A 17,927-nucleotide genomic window follows, 5' to 3' on the forward strand; every position below is an offset into this window, starting at 1 on the left:
ATGAAGCCTCAGTTTTCACAGATGTTTTATTGGGGTCACAGCAGCAGCACGACACAGGACCATACCAGGACCTTACATCATTGATATTCACTACAAATCAAAACAAAATAAATTAACAAACGGAAAAATAACAATTTCACATTAAGCATATTTCAGTGCACATCAGTTGAGAAATACAATGTTCATGTTGATTATGAGAGAAAAACAATATTGTTCAAAAATGAAAAGTTAAGACGACCATGAGGATTACTGCAAAACAACTGGGAATGTGTTGACTGTGAACGCTGTATTTCAGTGCCTTTTTCATGTTCTTCATTTCAAAATGTCCAAATGTCCCTTTGACCTAAACTGAATGGATATGACTGATCTATCCTCCAAACAGAAAACGTATTCCCTTCATTCAATAACTACATTTCTACTCACAGACACAATTGTAAACACAAATGACAGTAGTTTCACCAATAAATATCTTTTCATAATTCATTTCATTTTTCATAAGTTATTTCTGTCCCCATATGTACAGCTGTATCCCTTTAATGTGGAACATGATTGATCCAGTTTGTGCCTCTCATGTGTTAGTGTTACGCTGGAGTTAGAGTTAGAGGATCGCAGCACTGCTCTGAAGCTATTTCCAGAATCCTCAAAGATTAAAAAATATTCACTTAGCTGCACAATAAAAGAGATTCATGGAAAAATATAAAGTAACATTTATATATGGATAAATATAAGCAGGATGTTTAGATTTGGTTCACATCATATAAAAACAAATGTCATTTCCAGCTAGCAAATTCAAAATGGGCAGAAATCTCTCATTATTTTTTATCCAGGAGGTTAGAGGTGTCTCTCAGATTCTTTACTAACAGTGGAAATGTTACTGTTCAGTTAAGCCTGAAGTTATTCTTACTGACTTGATCAGTAGGTTTCCTCTGCTTAGACATGACAGAGAAAGACATTGTGGTGGAGAAATAAATGTAAAAGTTCCGTGTCCATAATTCTTCAGAGCCTTTTTCAGTAAGCAGTGGCAAAGCCTTTATTTTCCATCACAGTTTCAGTTTTCAGCTTCCTCTGCTGATCTCCAGGGCTTCCTCACCATCACTCTGGTCTTTTGACAGGATCCAGTTCTGGACTCTGGGCTGCTCCAAAATGCTCTATGTTTCAGGTTAAGTTTCTCTGCAGCCTGCCTCATGTTTTCCTCCAGAATCTTAATGTCATCCTCTTCCCTCATGATGCTGTTTACTTGCCTTCTTGACCGTGGCGATGGTCCTCTTGGGGTTGAATGCTTCTCCGTTCTTCTTTGGCCAACTGGAGTCCTTCTTGGTCGGCATCCATGGAGACCAGCTCTGAGCAGCGTCTGCTCTGGATTCTTCTTGGCCTCTCACCACACGATTTCGGCTTCTTTTAGCTATTTCATTCTCTCTCTCTTACAATCACAATGGACCAGTCAGTCAACAGGTCTCAGACCAGAGGTATCAGAACAGAGTCTGACCAGTCTGATTCATTTACTTCAAATATTTCTAGCCTCTAGAATTATGACATGGTAGAAGTTACCAGGACCATTTGAACTGGTAAAGAAGTTTAAATAATTTTTCAGGGTATGAATAATTTTGGACATGGCATTTTTTGTAAATATTGTTATAGTTAAAAATTTGCATTAAAATCTCCAACACAAAGTCTTACTGTCTCCTGGTCATATAAAAATTCACTGTAAGAGAAACAGGAACTCAAATATGACGCTAAAACACGAGAGGCACAGACCACCTGAAAACCAGATCCTTCAGTCTCAGGATGAACATTTTAAAAGGCATCAACTGTTCTGTGATGGATAAACCCTTATTCTGACAACATCACTACTTATTGTGTATAATGCCCAACTACAGATGAATGGGAGGAGGCATGAACAGGGTGGGAGTGGAAGCATTGCAGTGAGAGGAGGGACAGAAAGGAGGAACGATGGAGGGTGAAGTCAGGGGACAGACTGCGGGTGTGCTTACTCCGTCTGGGGCACGGAGATGGCCGGGCCCTTGGGGTCGTCGAAGCGGTCCATCGTGCGGAGCTGCATGATCATGTGCAGGCCGTAGGTGAGAACCAGGACCATGAGAAGACTGGTCATCAGACCCATCCAGATACCAGGAGAGAAGAAGCCCGCACAGTCACTGGCGTAGGAGAATTCACTGCCAGTCACGTTAAAGCCCTGGATCTGTGGAGGGGACGATAAAGACGGGGTGACCTCGTTAATCACTGTAAAGACTGATTGGCTTGTGACTCAGATGAAGATCAGATCACCAATGAATGCAGAAAACCTCTTGCTATTCTAAAGTATTTAATATATATCATTATTAAAGGGAAAAAAATCACCATCTTACCTGGAAGTCTTCAAAGGAGACCCTCCACTGATTGGCTGGATCTTTGGATGAGCGCGGGACGAGCAGCGGCCAACGGAAGCTGGTGACGGACTCGCAGCGGTACGAGTACTCAGCCGGGGCGTAAATGTTTCTGCTGCCGTTGAATGTGGCTTTGGTCCCATCGTACTCCAGCTCCACGGCGTCGAGTGTGAACCAGCGGCGGGCGGACACCTTGTAGTGACGCTGGCTCATGGCAAAGCTGGACATCGACACACACACACACACACACACACACACACACACACACACACACACACACACACACACGTGTAAATATGCAGATTTTTGAAGGGTTCTGAAGATGGCACTCTGCATTGATCCATGTCCACTAGGATTATTTCTATTTCTAAATTAAAGAGGACATCAGACACAGAAATATAAACTGTGCTGATGAGTGTGATGCATCCATGTTGTGCAGACTTACATCAGTTTAAAGCTGCGGTGGCCGAGGACGTTCTCATAATTAAGAACCAACCTGCAAAAAACCAAACATGGAATGTGAGAAAGAACAAAAACAAAGGTGAAATAACATCTACACATCATATACTTATAACTAAGCCTGGGAGAAGTTAGAAACAGTCCAGAGGATTCAGCCCCACTTTCTTCTGTGCATTAAAACCATGATCTTACTTTGCTTTGGTTTTGTCGCAGCTGGAGCCGTGGAGTTTTGGGCTGACACCCTCCCCGAAGGTAGACGGGGTCAGGTCATGCTCTTCCCAGCGGCCGCTCCGAAGGATCTTCACCGACAGGCCCTTGGCCCACAGGAGGATACAGGTTTCCTCCCCTTCCTGCACAGAGAGAGAACAGAAGCCGAGGGAAGAGATGAGAGGTCAAAGAGCTGAGATCTAAGGCTGCTGATTTTTTTTTTAATAAACCAGACGACGTCTCCTAACACTTTCTGACTTCCCTCCTCTGTCTGTGGCTCTAAGGTTGGGTAAAACCAGGTAGGAACCAAATGCCATAAAAAGATAAAACCATGTTATTCCACCTTAAACTCCACTGGAGCGTAGATCCCAGCCTTCTCTTTAATCCTCCGCTGCCTCTCCCGCTCTCTCTCCCTCTCCCTGTATCCACCTCTGGACTGCAGCAGAGAGCGTCCTCCACCCAGACCTGCCTCCATAGAGAGAGACGCTGCCTCCTGTGCACAGACAGAAAGAATTCAAAACTGCAGCAGAACAACAGAGACGTGTTCGAATGAAACACACACTAACAGAGAAGAGGCTGGTCTCACCCTGGAGGGCCGCAGGGCTGTGTAAATGGCTGTGTATGGAACAGACTGGCTCTTCATGATGCTCAACACCTGACCAATCACCTCATCTGAAAATTTTGTGTGAATAAGTTTGTATAAAAATCATGCTGTTGGCACAGAGCAGTTTTATGTGACAGGTTAAAAAGGCTAAATGACAGACTCACCGTTTCCACTGAGAACCTCTTTAGCTGACATCAGATCAGCCCTGCAACAAAGTCAGACCAGACAACAATGAGATACGGACAAAAACAGAAAGTAAAATAAAATCAAAATCAGAATCAGACAACATTCATATTGATGAAACAACCTCATCACATCCAGAGAAACAACCTGTAATTAATTAATGATAATGAGTCATGAGGACAACTGAGTCTGTTACTGCAGAAAACTATGTGTGAACTATTTCAATCAGATATGAAGTCAAGTTCACTGATGAAAAATGAAGTGTCTTTAATCTGTTGTTGACTAAAATGGAATTAAAATGTATCTACATTATATCAGAGACACAATCAACATTAACAAAGTGAAACATACAAATAGTATCTTTATGGCAACCACACAGGTTTAAACCAGTTTACTGGTATCACAGTCAGTATGAACTTTATCCTCTGATGTTTGCTGCCTGTGATGACTGAACTGACCCGATGCCGTAGGGCAGCCTGAACACCAGCAGGGCCGGTGAGGAGGCATTCAGTCTCAGCTGGCTCAGTGTCTCAGGGTCCATGTACAGAGGGGAGGTTTCCAACTGGTCCTGAAGCTGGCCAATCACGGCGTTGGAGGCGGGCCAGGACACAGCAGGTAAGACCAGGGGGGAGGACGAGGACACCAGAGCCCCCTGTGACACAGGAGAGACAAAACAGAACGAATGTCAAACAGGATAAAGAGATAATGAAGGAGTGAGAGGTTACACTGATCCACACGGTCAGTTCATCTTACCTCGAGGTTTGGATAAACACTGTCCTGCTTGTTTCCAAAAGCTCCTCCGTACATGGTGAAGTCCTCTATGCTCATCTGGAGTACACACAGGGAGAGGAGGAAACTGTGATGGACATATCTGACTAGGCAACCTGGTCATGTTTTAATCATTCAAGACCATCACAGAACGTAGACAGCCTCTATTTTAACCTTGAGTTCTTATATATAATGTGCATGTGTGTGTGTGTGTGTGTGTGTGTGTGTGTATGTGTACCTTGTCCTGAAGGAACAGCACTACATTTCGTGGACCCACGTTCAGAGCCGTCTCCAGGTACGAGGCGAGCTGCTGCTGCCCGACGATGTGACCGGCGGTGGGAGGGGTCTGAGTGGGCAGAGAGATCCTGGTGGAGGTGGAGAATATAAGTATCCAGGTCAAACAACCATGTTAAACCACACGCTTTCAATATCTTACTCAGGTGAGAGCACAAGACCTGTACCAGCAAAAATCATTATGCAACAAGAGTATTATCGGATTATTGTTCTGAATGTGTGAACATGTGCATGGTAAAATAAATATATAAATACATAAACAAAAACTTGTTTCCCAAAATGCAGCTAGTTTTCTAATCTGTAGCTGGAAATGGCACATGTTCTTGCTTGATTTGTACAGTGTAAACCAATGTTTTGGTTTATATTGATGTTTCTTAACAATATTTCAGATTTTCACTCAATATAAATTACTAATATTTTTCAAAAACAGCATTGACATACATCATTTTTATCTGTCTGAATGAAATACAGTCACAATTTTACAAACAGGCAAAACATTATATCTATTATGCAGAAGCATTGAATTTTGAATTGAATGTTTTGTCATCCAGATGGCAAATACCTTTAAAACACCACCTTCAGTTTGTAAGAGATGAGACATATCTTCTCTGTTTTGTATTTAAAATCCCAATCATCAAGTAACTCTCAGCTAAATGTAACAGAGTACAGCTAAATGTAACAGAGTACAGGGGTATACTATCTCTCTGAAATGTAATGTAGTACAAATATAAAGTTGGAGAAACTCTAAGGGCTTTTGAAACAATTATTTTCACATCTGATAATCACTTTCTTTAATAATCAATTGACTGTTCGGTGTGTGAAATGTCTGAAAACCTGTAATTATTCCCTGAAACCACGTTAGGTTTACTATCATAGTAAACCAGTCTGATACTGTGGAGGACTACATCTCTGTCGATCACTTCATTGATTAATCCTCTGATTATTTCAGCTGTAGGGTTCAGCTGGTCTATCAGGATACATTTGGCTTTAAAATGGATGAAAGGTGTTTTAATTAACTAATTAAAATATCACACACACATCTCACTGGTCATGTTTCACACAGCTTCAGTAAACGGCTCGCTAATGTCAGATGACAGGTGATATGACACCTGACATTCATTAGGATTACAGGTATATTCTCATGTCACCTCACCGTATTTTAATTATTTAATTATTAAAGAACTAGCGTGAACCACAGTCGAGTCTGTTTTATTTATAATCTAACAGAGATGTGCTGAGGTCATTTTGCAGCTCAAAATCCTCAACCGACGCCGCTAACCGTTAGCCAAACGGTAATAAGAGCGTCAGATCCCGTTAACCCATGAAACCGCCTCCGTGAGAGGAAAAACACAGAGATATCTTCACTGCTCACCCTTCGCTGGTCCACAGAAGCAGCGGCACCTGCTCGTCGCAGTTTCCCGTGTTCAGTACGTTTAATAAACCGAGAAAAACGGCCAAAGCCGCAGAGATGCTGCCCCGCTGCAGTGTCCCTTCCGACGCCATCTTTGCGGTCTCTGACAGCAGGTGACGTGACGTCGAGTACAGTGAGGTCACGTGACGGTGGATCAAGAAGATGCTGCTCTGCCTCCTCCTCAGCTCTCTGCAGCGGGGGACATCAAATCCTGTGACACACAGGAGCGTAACGGTTCCTACGTACAGTGGACCCCTCCGGTCATCCTCATGTTTTGTCTCTGCATCTGTTTTTACTTGTTTTGTCTGGTTGTTTTGCACCTCTTTGTGTCATTTTGGGATCTCTGTACGTCTTTTTTTTACTCGTTATGTGTCTCTTCTTAGAGAAAAAGCTCAAAAAATCCACCATTGAAGAAAACAACATAGTATATTTCTTGTATATATATATTTTTGTCATTAACGTGGCTAATGACATTTTCATCATTTGCTGTTTTGTCATATTTAATCAGTTGAGGGTTGAAAGGTGAAGGTTCACATAGGTCAACAGGATGGCAGTACATTATTCAAATTTAGAAAAGTCAAATACTTTATTGGCATTCACATACAGTAGGAAAGAGTGGAAAGTAAGGCAATACATTTATAAAAAACAGCACAGATCACTTAGCCCTGGCCTTTGTCTCCCTTATAAAAGCCACTGATCTCTGTGCATTCAGAGGTTGAAGGGATCGACAGAAAAACTTCTGAAAAAAGAAAATTCTCGACAGAAAAGAAATAATTAGCAAACTTGATTTGAGCATAGGAAGTAGAGAGATGCACATGGTGACGTCAGTGACAGTATGACTGAGGAGTCACCTGATTTAAAGCTGTGAGGATGAAATAAAAGCAAAATATAAGATGGTAGTTATCATTGTCATTCCTAACAGTCATTTACTCTGCATGGCTGTTTCTGATGAACAGTTAACTGTGTGGTATTTCCTGACTTCCTGATGAACGTCTTCAGCAGATTAGAAATCTATATCACTCCATATGTACAGTGGAGCACACTGCATACTAATATTTAGTATGTAAACAAACAGCAGCTTCGTGGACAGTTCTCCTAAAAACAGGGTAACAGGTTGATGCAACGTCAGACAGGAACATCAGTATTAGACGATTCTGCAGAGCTGAATTATGATCAATAACTATTATTTATTTATTTTACACCCAGTGCCAATGGCTTGAAGTTACTACTAATACTAAATGAATGGATGAATGGACTGTGCAAATCATTCTGACAGAGTAACCGACCGGCAGCGTAACTTCACTCCCTCAGTCAGTTACAGACATTTGTGTTTTGTTTTCTCCTCCTGTGTCGGCACTGGGTTTAACTCACGAGGCGCAGAATCGTCCAAAACTGATGTGACTCCTCCGACACTGGGCTGAGCTGATGATACCAGTGAGAGAACAGCTGAAACACAGCTGAGCAGCTCAAATAACAAGTTAAAGTAGTAAATTCAATCATACTTCATGCTTTATCTACTGTAGAAATTCAGTCTAAAAGCTACAGACATTCAACATCTTCACTCTTCGTCACTCAGCACTGACTGGTATGAATTCAAGTAATCACCAATCATCTATCTACTGTCTAAACTGCTCCTGCTGAGGCAGTGGACTGGACCAGACCCAAACAACTCTGTTTGCGTGCTAACTGAATAAAAACATGCCTGCTCTTTAAACGATGGCTGAATTACAAAGGAGTTTCTGTTGTTGATCGTGATCACATCTTGGTGTAACTGTTCTTCAGTCTGTCATGACTCGGTGGATTCAAAGTGTGGAGGTGTGGGAGCTGCAGCAGGGTGAAGGACGGGAGTGGATACCAGAAGAGCGAGGTACAAACTGTCCTGTATTCTCAGCTTATTACCCTCAGTTTCAGGGTAAAGGATCGTCAGTCTGGTTGGCTGTGAGGAGTGTAGCAGGCAGAAGCAGGACGGCTGGGACTCAGGACTTGGTGTAGACCTGCACATGGAGCGCCTCGGCCTGGGCCTTCAGGCTCCGGAACTCCCCCTGGATAAGGTCAGTCAAAGTCTTCCTCATTTCCACCTGAAATTGAGAAAGAATTTAGTGAAAGAAACTTTTCTGAAAGCTGTTTGATAATGTTGTTTTTTGTTCTAAGCAGAAAAGAACTGTCTGTCCTCACCTGGCTCCTGTTCTCAGCTCGGAGGGATTCAACAAGGTCTTTCACACTGAACGGTTTCCCCACCAGGACTGTGATTCTCTGAAAGGAAAACCACCGCTTACAACTACAGTCGCTCACAGGTAACAGTAAGCTGCCATGAAGAAGACGTGAGCGTTCTCACCTTGCCAGTCCGAGGAATGTAGGGCGTCACATTGGGCAGAACATCACTCAAACCTGAGATGAAAGCAGAACACAAATAATCTTCAAATAATTTTCTATACATTTTCTGATCCTTCCTGGAGGTTCCAGCGTCTACAGCGTAGCAGACTCAGTCTTTAAAAGCAGTGAAACAGCAGAACATGTGAGGACACTGTGTGGTGGTGGGTCACTCACCCACATGCCAGAGCGGCAGGATAATGGGATTGAGGGAGCACTCTGCTATCAGCCGACCTACACCTAGAACACAAAGCAGAAATGTTGACACTGACAGGCACACACCTGTCCATACACAGTGTTATTACAGTGGTACAAACCGTGCTCACCCCATTTTAACCGTATGAATTCTTCAGTCATGTTGACTTTGCCTGTTAAACGACAAACAAAACAGGAAGTGTTTATCCTCCACTGTGATAAAAAAGAGAGCAGAGTGAAGGAAGGTTTACATACCTTCTGGGAAAATGTGCACCCACTCTCCTCTGTTCAGTTTCTCCAGGATGAAATCCATACCCTTCTGGTAAACACCATCGCCTGAGGAGAACACATCATGTACACGCCTCATTCAGTAGACGGTGAGACAGAGTGGGATCATACGAACAACTGTGTGACACTCACCTCTGCAGACGGGAACACACTTCCCACGGCTGAAGAATCCGGAGTGCAGCTCCCTTGTGAAGCAGATGTCGGAAGCTGCCGGGGTCCTGTCCAGTCACAGAGGGGAGCCACTCATTATCCACAAAATCAAACCAAACAAATGACTGAACGTGGTGTAGAAGTGATAAAACTCACCACCGCATCTTGTTGAAGTTCCACAGCTGCCTGAGCTTTAGCACACCTGTCGCAAACAGACGCCGTTAATTCTGATGCTGCCGACCGGAAAAGACTGTTTGATTTCAGACTGTGAGTCTGTCCTTACCCCAGATATGTGGGTCATCCATACAGGACTGGTGATTGGACAGGGTGATGAGGGGTGTGTCAGAGGGTCTCTGGTCAATCAGGTTCAACAGAACCTCGTGGTTGTGGACCGTCAAGTAGTTCATGTACTCTGAAGACGGAGAGGTTGGGAGGGAGGACGGCACAACAAGACGCAGCTGTGTTAGAGAGTGAGAATATTCTTGGTGTGTGAGTGTGTGTGTGTGTGAACATGTACATATATATTATAACTTACTGGTCCAGAAGTAGGAGTAGGAGCCCACCATGCCCATGACCAGTGAGCTGGAGATCCTCCATGCCAAAGCAGGGCAATGTGGGAACGGCCATCTGACCTCCAGGGGCATCACGGCTCTCCACCCACACTACATCCACACACACTAACCTGACACAACACAAACAGGGCACTGATGATATGAAGGGGAAGCTAAGGCAGAACTTACAGTGGTTTAAACTGGATCTGATCACCCTGTGGTGTTTTCAGCTGAGATACCTGCAACCATGGATGTTGTCTATGTCTGTGCACAGTTATTTTGTATGTTAATGTGCTCGTTTTTACTCGCTTTGTGTCTTTTTTTGTCATTATCTTGTTTTGTGGTTCATTTCTTCATCTCTCTGCAGTAGTTTCACTCATTTACTTGTTCTGTCTCTTTGTGGTTGTCGATTAAACTTTCACAGTCACTTTATACAGAGGCCCTGTATCAGTTCATCAGTTAATAAATGTCTTAACTTTATCACTCGGCCTGTGAAATGAAACGGTTAAAAGCACAGTAAAATATCCAATGTCTTGTCTTGTTTGATTAAGATAATGTGTTTATTATCACAGAAACCAGCAAATATTCATCTCTGAGGAGCTGGAGAGGGAAATGTTTGTAGTTTGCTGAATGTTTGATTAAACACGGGTTTAATTAGGAACATGCAGCATGGAAACATAACACCACCTTGTTTTTAATCAGTTAATCTCAGTCATATCACCTCCCCACACATCCAGCTGTCAAAATACTCAGTTAGCTAGCTGATGTTAGCCTGCTAGCTACAGTTCACTCAGCATTAGCCACATAAACCGTTTGAGCAGTAATAAAACAAAGTCATTCAGCGGTTTATCACAGGATGAGCCGCAGTTTTAGCCTGAACGTTACACAGCAGCTGCACCGACACACTCATTCAACAGTTATATTCTGTGTTAACGCGTCAAACTGACCAACAAACGGCCTTTAATTCACTTTAACATACAGATAACGCGGCGTGTGACTCTATGAGACCTTATATAAAACATTTAAACACGTTATAACTTCAAAAAACTCAAGAAAACATCACAAGTTCAAACATTTACCTCAACTTCACCTTTCTCCGGCTGACAGCCCGATGGTCACCGACACCGGAACTGAAATCCCACTCACTGAATTGTGGGTATTGTAGTCTTCACGGATACTGTCTTTTAACTTCATCGCTGTCCAGGTATTTTGTACGTAGCGGGAACTATTTTGTTTTTCACATTATTCTCTCCGGTTAAAGCTTTATAAATAACGGTAACGACTTAGTGTTTTGTCAACAACCCGCTCCGCGCTGAGAAGTGAGGGTTTGTGGGTAATGGAGGCTGTGAACTAGGCCAAAGGTGAAGCTCCTCTAAACCTCCTGTCCCTGTTTATGAGCTTCACTTTGTGGAGAATTAACCTGGAATAAATGATGGTTAAATAGTGATGAATGTTGTGTTAATAATACAGAATCTTATAGAAGATAAAAACATGTGTTGGACATGTTGGATATTATAACATCGTCCAGTTTAATATCTGTTTTAAAGTCAGCTATGTACACAACCAGGGACCACTTCCCTTTTTATTTCCAGCATGACAACACCAGTGTAAATGTTTGATCAATAAAGACCTCTGCCTCCACTGCTGCCTGGATGTGGGGTTAAAGTTGAACTTAGCAGAAAGGCAGGGGTAAATCACTGCTACCCACTAGGGGGCATAAATGAGCTGTTGAGTCAAAAACCCAACATACTGTGTATCCCCTCAGTACGTTCAGGCCCGAATCCCAAAAAATGCAGCATGTGAGTGTAACATTACCTCCATAAGACAGGACTGGGACTATCCAGCTGTGTGGTAAACAGTGGACACACACACTATTTCTATGGCAAATCCAAAACTCTTTATTCAAACATTTTATTCACAAAGCTTATAAAACTTCCCCGCTGCCTGTGCACAGAGCAAACCTTATGGCAGAGCCTGTAAATCTGTAAAAACATCTTTAAATCCATATTAAACTAAATGGGGCTAAATGTATTATTGTACAAACATCATAAATAGTTTGTAAACACTTAAAAATCATACATTCGTAAATGTGCATGTGCTGTTGCTCACAAAAAGTGAGAATAAAATCATGGTTGCAAAGGATGACAATTAAATTAATTAATTTGTAAAATTAAATGTAAAAATACATTTAAGAATACAGAAGATTCCTCACATTTCACTGTCCTGAAATGTGACATGAAACAGTTTGAGGTACAAAGAAACAGATGTGACTCAGAGGAGAGTTTTGTTCTGGTCCAGACTGAGGCCTCTTCTTTACAAACTGGATCATTTCACCAACTGGGTGCGAGTGTGTTTAATCCCTTCAGTGCCACCTCAAACCCCAGAAAACAGGCCTGAGAGAGGAGGAGGAGGAGGAGGAGGAGAGGAAGGAGTTATCAGGCAGAACAGGAGTAGGAATATCAGAGTAGAGTATGTGAGTAAAATAAGAGAGAGTGTTACCGCGTTGGCAGGGAAGGCTCGCAGGAAGACAGCGTTAAAGCCCTTATAGAGGCCTGTAGGTCCTTCTTCTCGAAGCAGCGTTCTCAGGACGTCGAGCAGACCTCTGTACTTCCCGTCTGCAGCTATAAAGTTAGAGGAGAGAGAGTCTCTTTCAGACTTCATGTGTGTATGATACAGCATGTTTTCCAGCTGAGGTAGATGGATGTGACCTAAAGTTTTATCGTCAGTATCTGGACTCCAGTTTGATCCCAGATATAAACCTGCAGCTTAGATGGAGACTACTGTACAGGCAGAGTGAGAAGGATTAGGACAGGCCTTATTCAGTTCAACCTATGTATTAGTAAGAAATGCTTTAAACTTTTAGATTAAAAAAATTCAGCAGACAATGTATGAAACCCCATGAGAAGATGAACAGTGAACTGTCTTTTTCATGATACAAGACACAAACTTCGGTCGTGATCATGTCATCAAACTATTTCAAAAAGGAATAAAATGCCATGAATCCTGATATGCAGACCTTTATTGTAACAAGTCCTGTGATATACATGCATATTTACATGCAGAGGTAATGTAACTATTTACTTTTCCTAGTAAATAATAAGTTAAGTGATGTTATTACTTTCTCAGTTACGATCGGCACATTTTTCAAGTGAACTGCTCAACACTGTTAATCAGTGGCTTCACCCTCAGACAGAGCCAGGCTAACTGTTTCCCCTCGTTTCCAGTCTTTATGCTAAGCTAAGCTAACCAGCTGCTGGCTGCTGTTCTATACTGAAACGACAGATATGAGATTGGTATTTATCTTCTAATCTAACCTACTCCTAACACTGACGAACTGTTCCTTTAAATACTGAATGCTTTCTCTCCTGTCCCGTCTTTAACATGCTGTTTTCTTGTACAGAGTACAGTGTGCAGCTTAACGCTGACTCGGGCTCTAACCTGTCTGGAAGTTGGATTTGAGGACATCTGGAGGAAGAGCGATCGTCCAGTTTAATATCCCTGCGACGCCTCCGGCCAGGAGGATGTTGGGAGTGCTGAGCTGAGAGACACTGCGCACATAAAGACACACAGACGCACATAAAACAAAGGTTTACAGGATTTAAAAGATCTTTGTACTTTATCTTCACTGTAACCATGGTTACTCACCTTTGACCTTCAGGTGTCAGGAAGTTTTTGAGGTATTCATAAGTCAGGAAGTAGAGACCATTAGAAGGCACATCTGAGAGACAGGAACAGGAAGAGAAGAGCAAACACGCGAGGCTGTAAATCCAAGCTGCGCTTTGGATCCAAGTTTTCTCCTCACCTCCTCTGTCGGACGTTACACAACGTTCAACACGCACAAACCACAGCTCAGCGTACCTCTGATGAGAGTAAGCACAGTCCCTTTGTAGACACTGCGGATCCCCTGCTCCTTATAGAGCCTGACAGCACAGTCAACTGGACCTGCATACTTCAACCGGCCGCTGCTGGCCTGCACCTGCACAACACACATTTCACAACACTTTTAATCAAACTTAAACCTGCAATAACTGATTTTTTGGCCACTTGAAGGCAACAGAAACAAGAAATACTGACTTATCATCACATTTTAAGTTGATATGTTGAACATACTGACGAGTCTAAGTCCAGTACTCCCTCTGTTTTAGCTCTGTGTTTGGCCTCCTCCTCCTCCTGAGAGAGATCTGTCTCTTTAGCTGCTAAAAGCTCCACTGTGTTCACCAGCTGGTACATCACAACAGAACAATTCAGCTGCACAAAGACATCACAAGTCCCTCAGAGAAACTAAAAGGGACCTTCTGTTCCTCCCGTTTTAATGGCTTTATAAACTGTTTTAGGTTTCAGAAACATATATCGTACGAACAGGGCTCTATTTAACCTCACCTGCGTCTCTTGTTTGTGAAATTGCCAGGACACACACTGAAGAAGGCTGAACTGACTCTGTTCACGCCCACACAAACCCCTCACCTGCAGTAAACATTTGATCCTCTCTCCCGGAGCCACAATCACCGTGGTGAAGACTCCTGCCAGACAGCCGGACAGGAATATCTGAGAGTGTCTGAACAGAATCAAATAAAATCACTTTCAGAGAGCTGAGAGGACTACAGGGTAAATTACAATTTTGACCTGATGGTGGCGCTAGAGGAAAAGTCAAAGGATCACCAAACTCAGCAGGATTCATCATCTGGGTTAGATGTATATTTGTATAAAATTTCATAGTAATCTTCCCGATAGTTGTAAAGATATTTCAGTCTATCCGACCTGTTTCTAGGTCAGATTTATTCAGCCGTCTGTTGGAGCACAAACTTAGAGTGTTCCTCGAAAGCAGAGAGAGGAAGGAGTGAACAGCTGATGGAAAAACAACTTTGCCTAATCGCTCCGGTAGGAAATAACAAATGAGAAAACAAATGTACAAGGAGCGTCACCAGGCAGAGGGAGGAGGGACGGGTACTGCAGTGCTGTCCTCTTCAGCTAAAAACAAAGTCACAGTGTCTCTCAGGTTTTGAGAAACACCAGGACTAAAGCCAGAGATAGAAGCAACCGGCAGACACTGCAACATACTGTACATATATAGATAAAGAGTCAGGTGGGGGCAAAATGAAAGGAGCTGACAGGGGTGGTGGGAGGCGGCTGGGTAACATGAGGAAAGAGGGTGTAGAGGGGGTGTGTCGCTTCAAATCAACGAATGATAGCAGAGGGGAGGGCGACAGGAATATGGTTATATATAGAGCTCATATTCCAGGTATTACAAACACACTGTAAAAGAAACTCTCAAACAACTCTGTGTTTTACTATATTTGTGGGGTCGTGGGGGATCAAACATGCTGGACCCCGCAGGTTTAAATGGCTTAAGACATTGTTTTAGGGTTCAGTTGTGATGGTGAAGATCAGAGTCAGAGGTTAACGAGTGTGTTATATCATTGATGGGTGTGTGTGTGTGTGTGTGTTTACTAACGTTAGGGGTTTGCCAGGATCCGTCTGCTGGAGCTGTTTCCCCAGACCGAAGCCAAAGAAACTGATGGCCATCATGGGAGCCACGCCCGCCAGGGGAGCCCCCATACCTTTATAGAGGCCGAGGATACCCTGGACACACACACACACACACACACACACACACACAATATCACCAGTTTTCTTTACAAGTTCAGATTATTTTTATTTATGTGGGACCTTTGAGTGAGAGCATTTCTGTGTGCATGTAAAAACACCTGAGAGTAAACAGCATAAAATGGAATAACAGTCAAAATATTGTGAAAGACTTTGTGCTGAATAAATAATGTTGCACATGAGACGTGACTTTTAACTGTCTCTGGTGATTTCCGGTGAAGAGACGGAAACATCAGATCTGTGTGGAGCCATGAGACGACTGATGAAACAGACATGTCATGTTTCCTTCCTGTTTTCCAGTGTCTGAGCTTTGACCACAGCTCTTCTTCATAAATCAGCTCCATCAGCTGTTTATCTTAACGAACCAACTCTTTACATTCATACAACAATGGATGGAAATGCACATTAGCTGTGTTTTCTTTTGCAGACATTTGATTTAAATTTGTGCTGAAGTTGGCGTCAGCATCTGTGCACTGTCGTAAATAATTTGTGAGAGTGTGTGTGTGTGTGTGTGTGTGTTCACCTCTTTGGACACAGTCTTGCGGAAGCAGTCGTATGTTCCTGTGTAGAGCACATACTGAGCGCAGGAGGCTTTGGGCTGCGTCTGTAGTCTCACCTGCAGAACGAAGTTTAATTAGAGAGCTGAGACACACACACACACACACACACACACACACACACACACACACACACACACACACACACGGGTGGATTGTTGAGACAGTGCTATAAGATAAAGGAAACACCCATCGATGTCTGCTGCTCAGGATCACTGATAAGAGCGGTTGTGTGTGTCTGACAGTTACACTGAGGAAAAACTTTGACTTGAAGATAATAAACGTTGTCAGGCTTCATCCTCTGGGGACCATGAATGTCTTTACACATTTTCATGGTAACATGTAGCCTAATCTATTCCTCCTGCCAGTGTACCATGTGTTGGCATCCCAGCACGTGTACGAGGAGTGACGAGGAGAGTTTGGCTATGAATAGAAAGCTGTCACAATAACACCCCCAACACACACACACACACACACACACATATAAATCGTCTCGTCTCACCTCTCTTTAAGAACAAAGCTGTTTCAGTGAGCAGAGCACGACTGCTTCATGTTCAGGTACAAAACTGTTTACAGAACGAGAGACAGGAGGAACAAGCTCCAGACTCTGTCTCGTAAAGTTAAATATTAGACACCAAACCACATCATAACATCTGAGATACCTGAGACAGGTCAAAGCAGAATTCACAAGGAAACACTGGATTGCAAATTAAAGAAAAAACCCACATCAGTTCTGTAGGAATTAAGATTCTGTTGTGATTCTGTGTGTCCTGCTCAAAGACACTTCAGCAGGACAGATGGGCTTGAACCTGTGGCCTTCGACTGTAGAACCAAACTCAGACATAAAAGAAATTCTGTGACAACAATCTGACTGATTGATTATTTTAGTTATTCATTGATTATTTACCTTAAATTCACTGGTTCCAGTTTCTTAAAAATGAGGCTTTGCTCCTTTGTTAAACATTTACAATGAGTACTTTGACTTTTGATACTTTAAGTACATTTTGCTGATAATACTTTTTACTAGAATAAGGTTTTGTGTGCACGCTTTTTGCTTGTAGTGGATTGTGGTACTAGTGCTTTTCCACACTAATCTGTATTTCTCCTTTATAAATAGCTTCATCTAATACTACTACACCACTTACAACTCTAAAGCCTCATTTCCTCAGTCTTTCTTGGAGCTGCTATACGTCCTTGGTGACATTTTAAGCTGATTTCTCAATAATCCCCTCTGCACCTACATCTGATCACTGACTTTTACCGAGTCAAACAAACAAACTCTACAGGAACTGCCGCAAAAAAAGGAGAATAAAGGTTAAAGAAACATTTTTGTGAGATACCAGTGAACTTCTTTTACAGAACAGTTCGCCTTCCCGCCTGGATAAACCACATTTTTCCAGCAGTCAGTCACTCACTCACCTTGATGGTGTCCAGCGGGTGTCCGGCCAGCAGCAGACAGGCTCCACCGACTCCCCCGGCCACGAAGTTCTTCAGCGGAGAAACTCTGGGCTCTTCCCCCATCCTCTCCCCGCATGGCCAGAGCGCACACAGACCGGGTCACAGAGCACTTCACACCGCCCCGACAGTCCGCCGCTGTGCTGTCTCACTGTGTGTGTGGGTGTGGAGGGGAGGGCGGAGGGGGTGGTGGTGAGACATCAGCTGTCTCTCTGCCTTTATAACGGCCTGTCTGTCTGCTGCCACGTACAGGACGGAGCTGGACTTTGGTTCCAGCTGAGTCTGCAGACAGTCACTGACACACACACTTCATCTGACTATAAAACTCACATGTTCTGAAACTAACAAAGACACTTTGTTTTACTTTGTGGTCTCATACTTCCTCTGTATATCTCAGTGTCCAGCGGGTTTTATGTCTTCTTCAGGACAAGACCCGGAAACAGCGACCTC

At 43.1% G+C, this 17,927-nt stretch overlaps 3 protein-coding genes across 3 annotated transcripts; all 3 read right to left on the bottom strand.

The window, feature by feature from the left end:
- Positions 1–8: 8 nt before the first annotated feature.
- Positions 9–6,456, bottom strand: atp6ap1a (ATPase H+ transporting accessory protein 1a). Its single transcript, XM_018661451.2, has 11 exons — positions 6,269–6,456; positions 4,841–4,967; positions 4,588–4,662; positions 4,293–4,486; positions 3,816–3,856; positions 3,634–3,719; positions 3,391–3,540; positions 3,033–3,190; positions 2,827–2,877; positions 2,364–2,601; positions 9–2,197 (listed from the first exon to the last, which is right to left on the bottom strand). Exons 1-11 carry the CDS (start codon positions 6,397–6,399, stop codon positions 1,988–1,990), a joined length of 1,461 nt encoding a protein of 486 aa, XP_018516967.1. The 5' UTR covers positions 6,400–6,456; the 3' UTR covers positions 9–1,987.
- A 418-nt stretch (positions 6,457–6,874) lies between these two features.
- tafazzin (tafazzin, phospholipid-lysophospholipid transacylase) lies at positions 6,875–11,092 on the bottom strand. Its single transcript, XM_018661468.2, has 11 exons — positions 10,941–11,092; positions 9,846–9,992; positions 9,594–9,722; positions 9,467–9,512; positions 9,293–9,378; positions 9,128–9,208; positions 9,004–9,045; positions 8,855–8,917; positions 8,643–8,695; positions 8,483–8,560; positions 6,875–8,385 (listed from the first exon to the last, which is right to left on the bottom strand). The coding sequence occupies exons 2-11, from the start codon at positions 9,952–9,954 to the stop codon at positions 8,284–8,286; spliced, it is 789 nt and encodes a 262-aa protein (XP_018516984.1). The 5' UTR covers positions 9,955–9,992; positions 10,941–11,092; the 3' UTR covers positions 6,875–8,283.
- A 664-nt stretch (positions 11,093–11,756) lies between these two features.
- On the bottom strand, positions 11,757–17,881 carry si:dkey-150i13.2 (mitochondrial carnitine/acylcarnitine carrier protein). The gene is made up of 9 exons (XM_018661465.2): positions 17,442–17,881; positions 15,989–16,081; positions 15,314–15,441; positions 14,326–14,416; positions 13,720–13,837; positions 13,507–13,579; positions 13,300–13,409; positions 12,361–12,482; positions 11,757–12,254 (listed from the first exon to the last, which is right to left on the bottom strand). Exons 1-9 carry the CDS (start codon positions 17,541–17,543, stop codon positions 12,192–12,194), a joined length of 900 nt encoding a protein of 299 aa, XP_018516981.1. The 5' UTR covers positions 17,544–17,881; the 3' UTR covers positions 11,757–12,191.
- Positions 17,882–17,927: the final 46 nt, after the last annotated feature.

This window comes from Lates calcarifer, linkage group LG6, assembly GCF_001640805.2.
Source record: "Lates calcarifer isolate ASB-BC8 linkage group LG6, TLL_Latcal_v3, whole genome shotgun sequence".
Lineage (NCBI taxonomy): Eukaryota > Metazoa > Chordata > Actinopteri > Centropomidae > Lates > Lates calcarifer.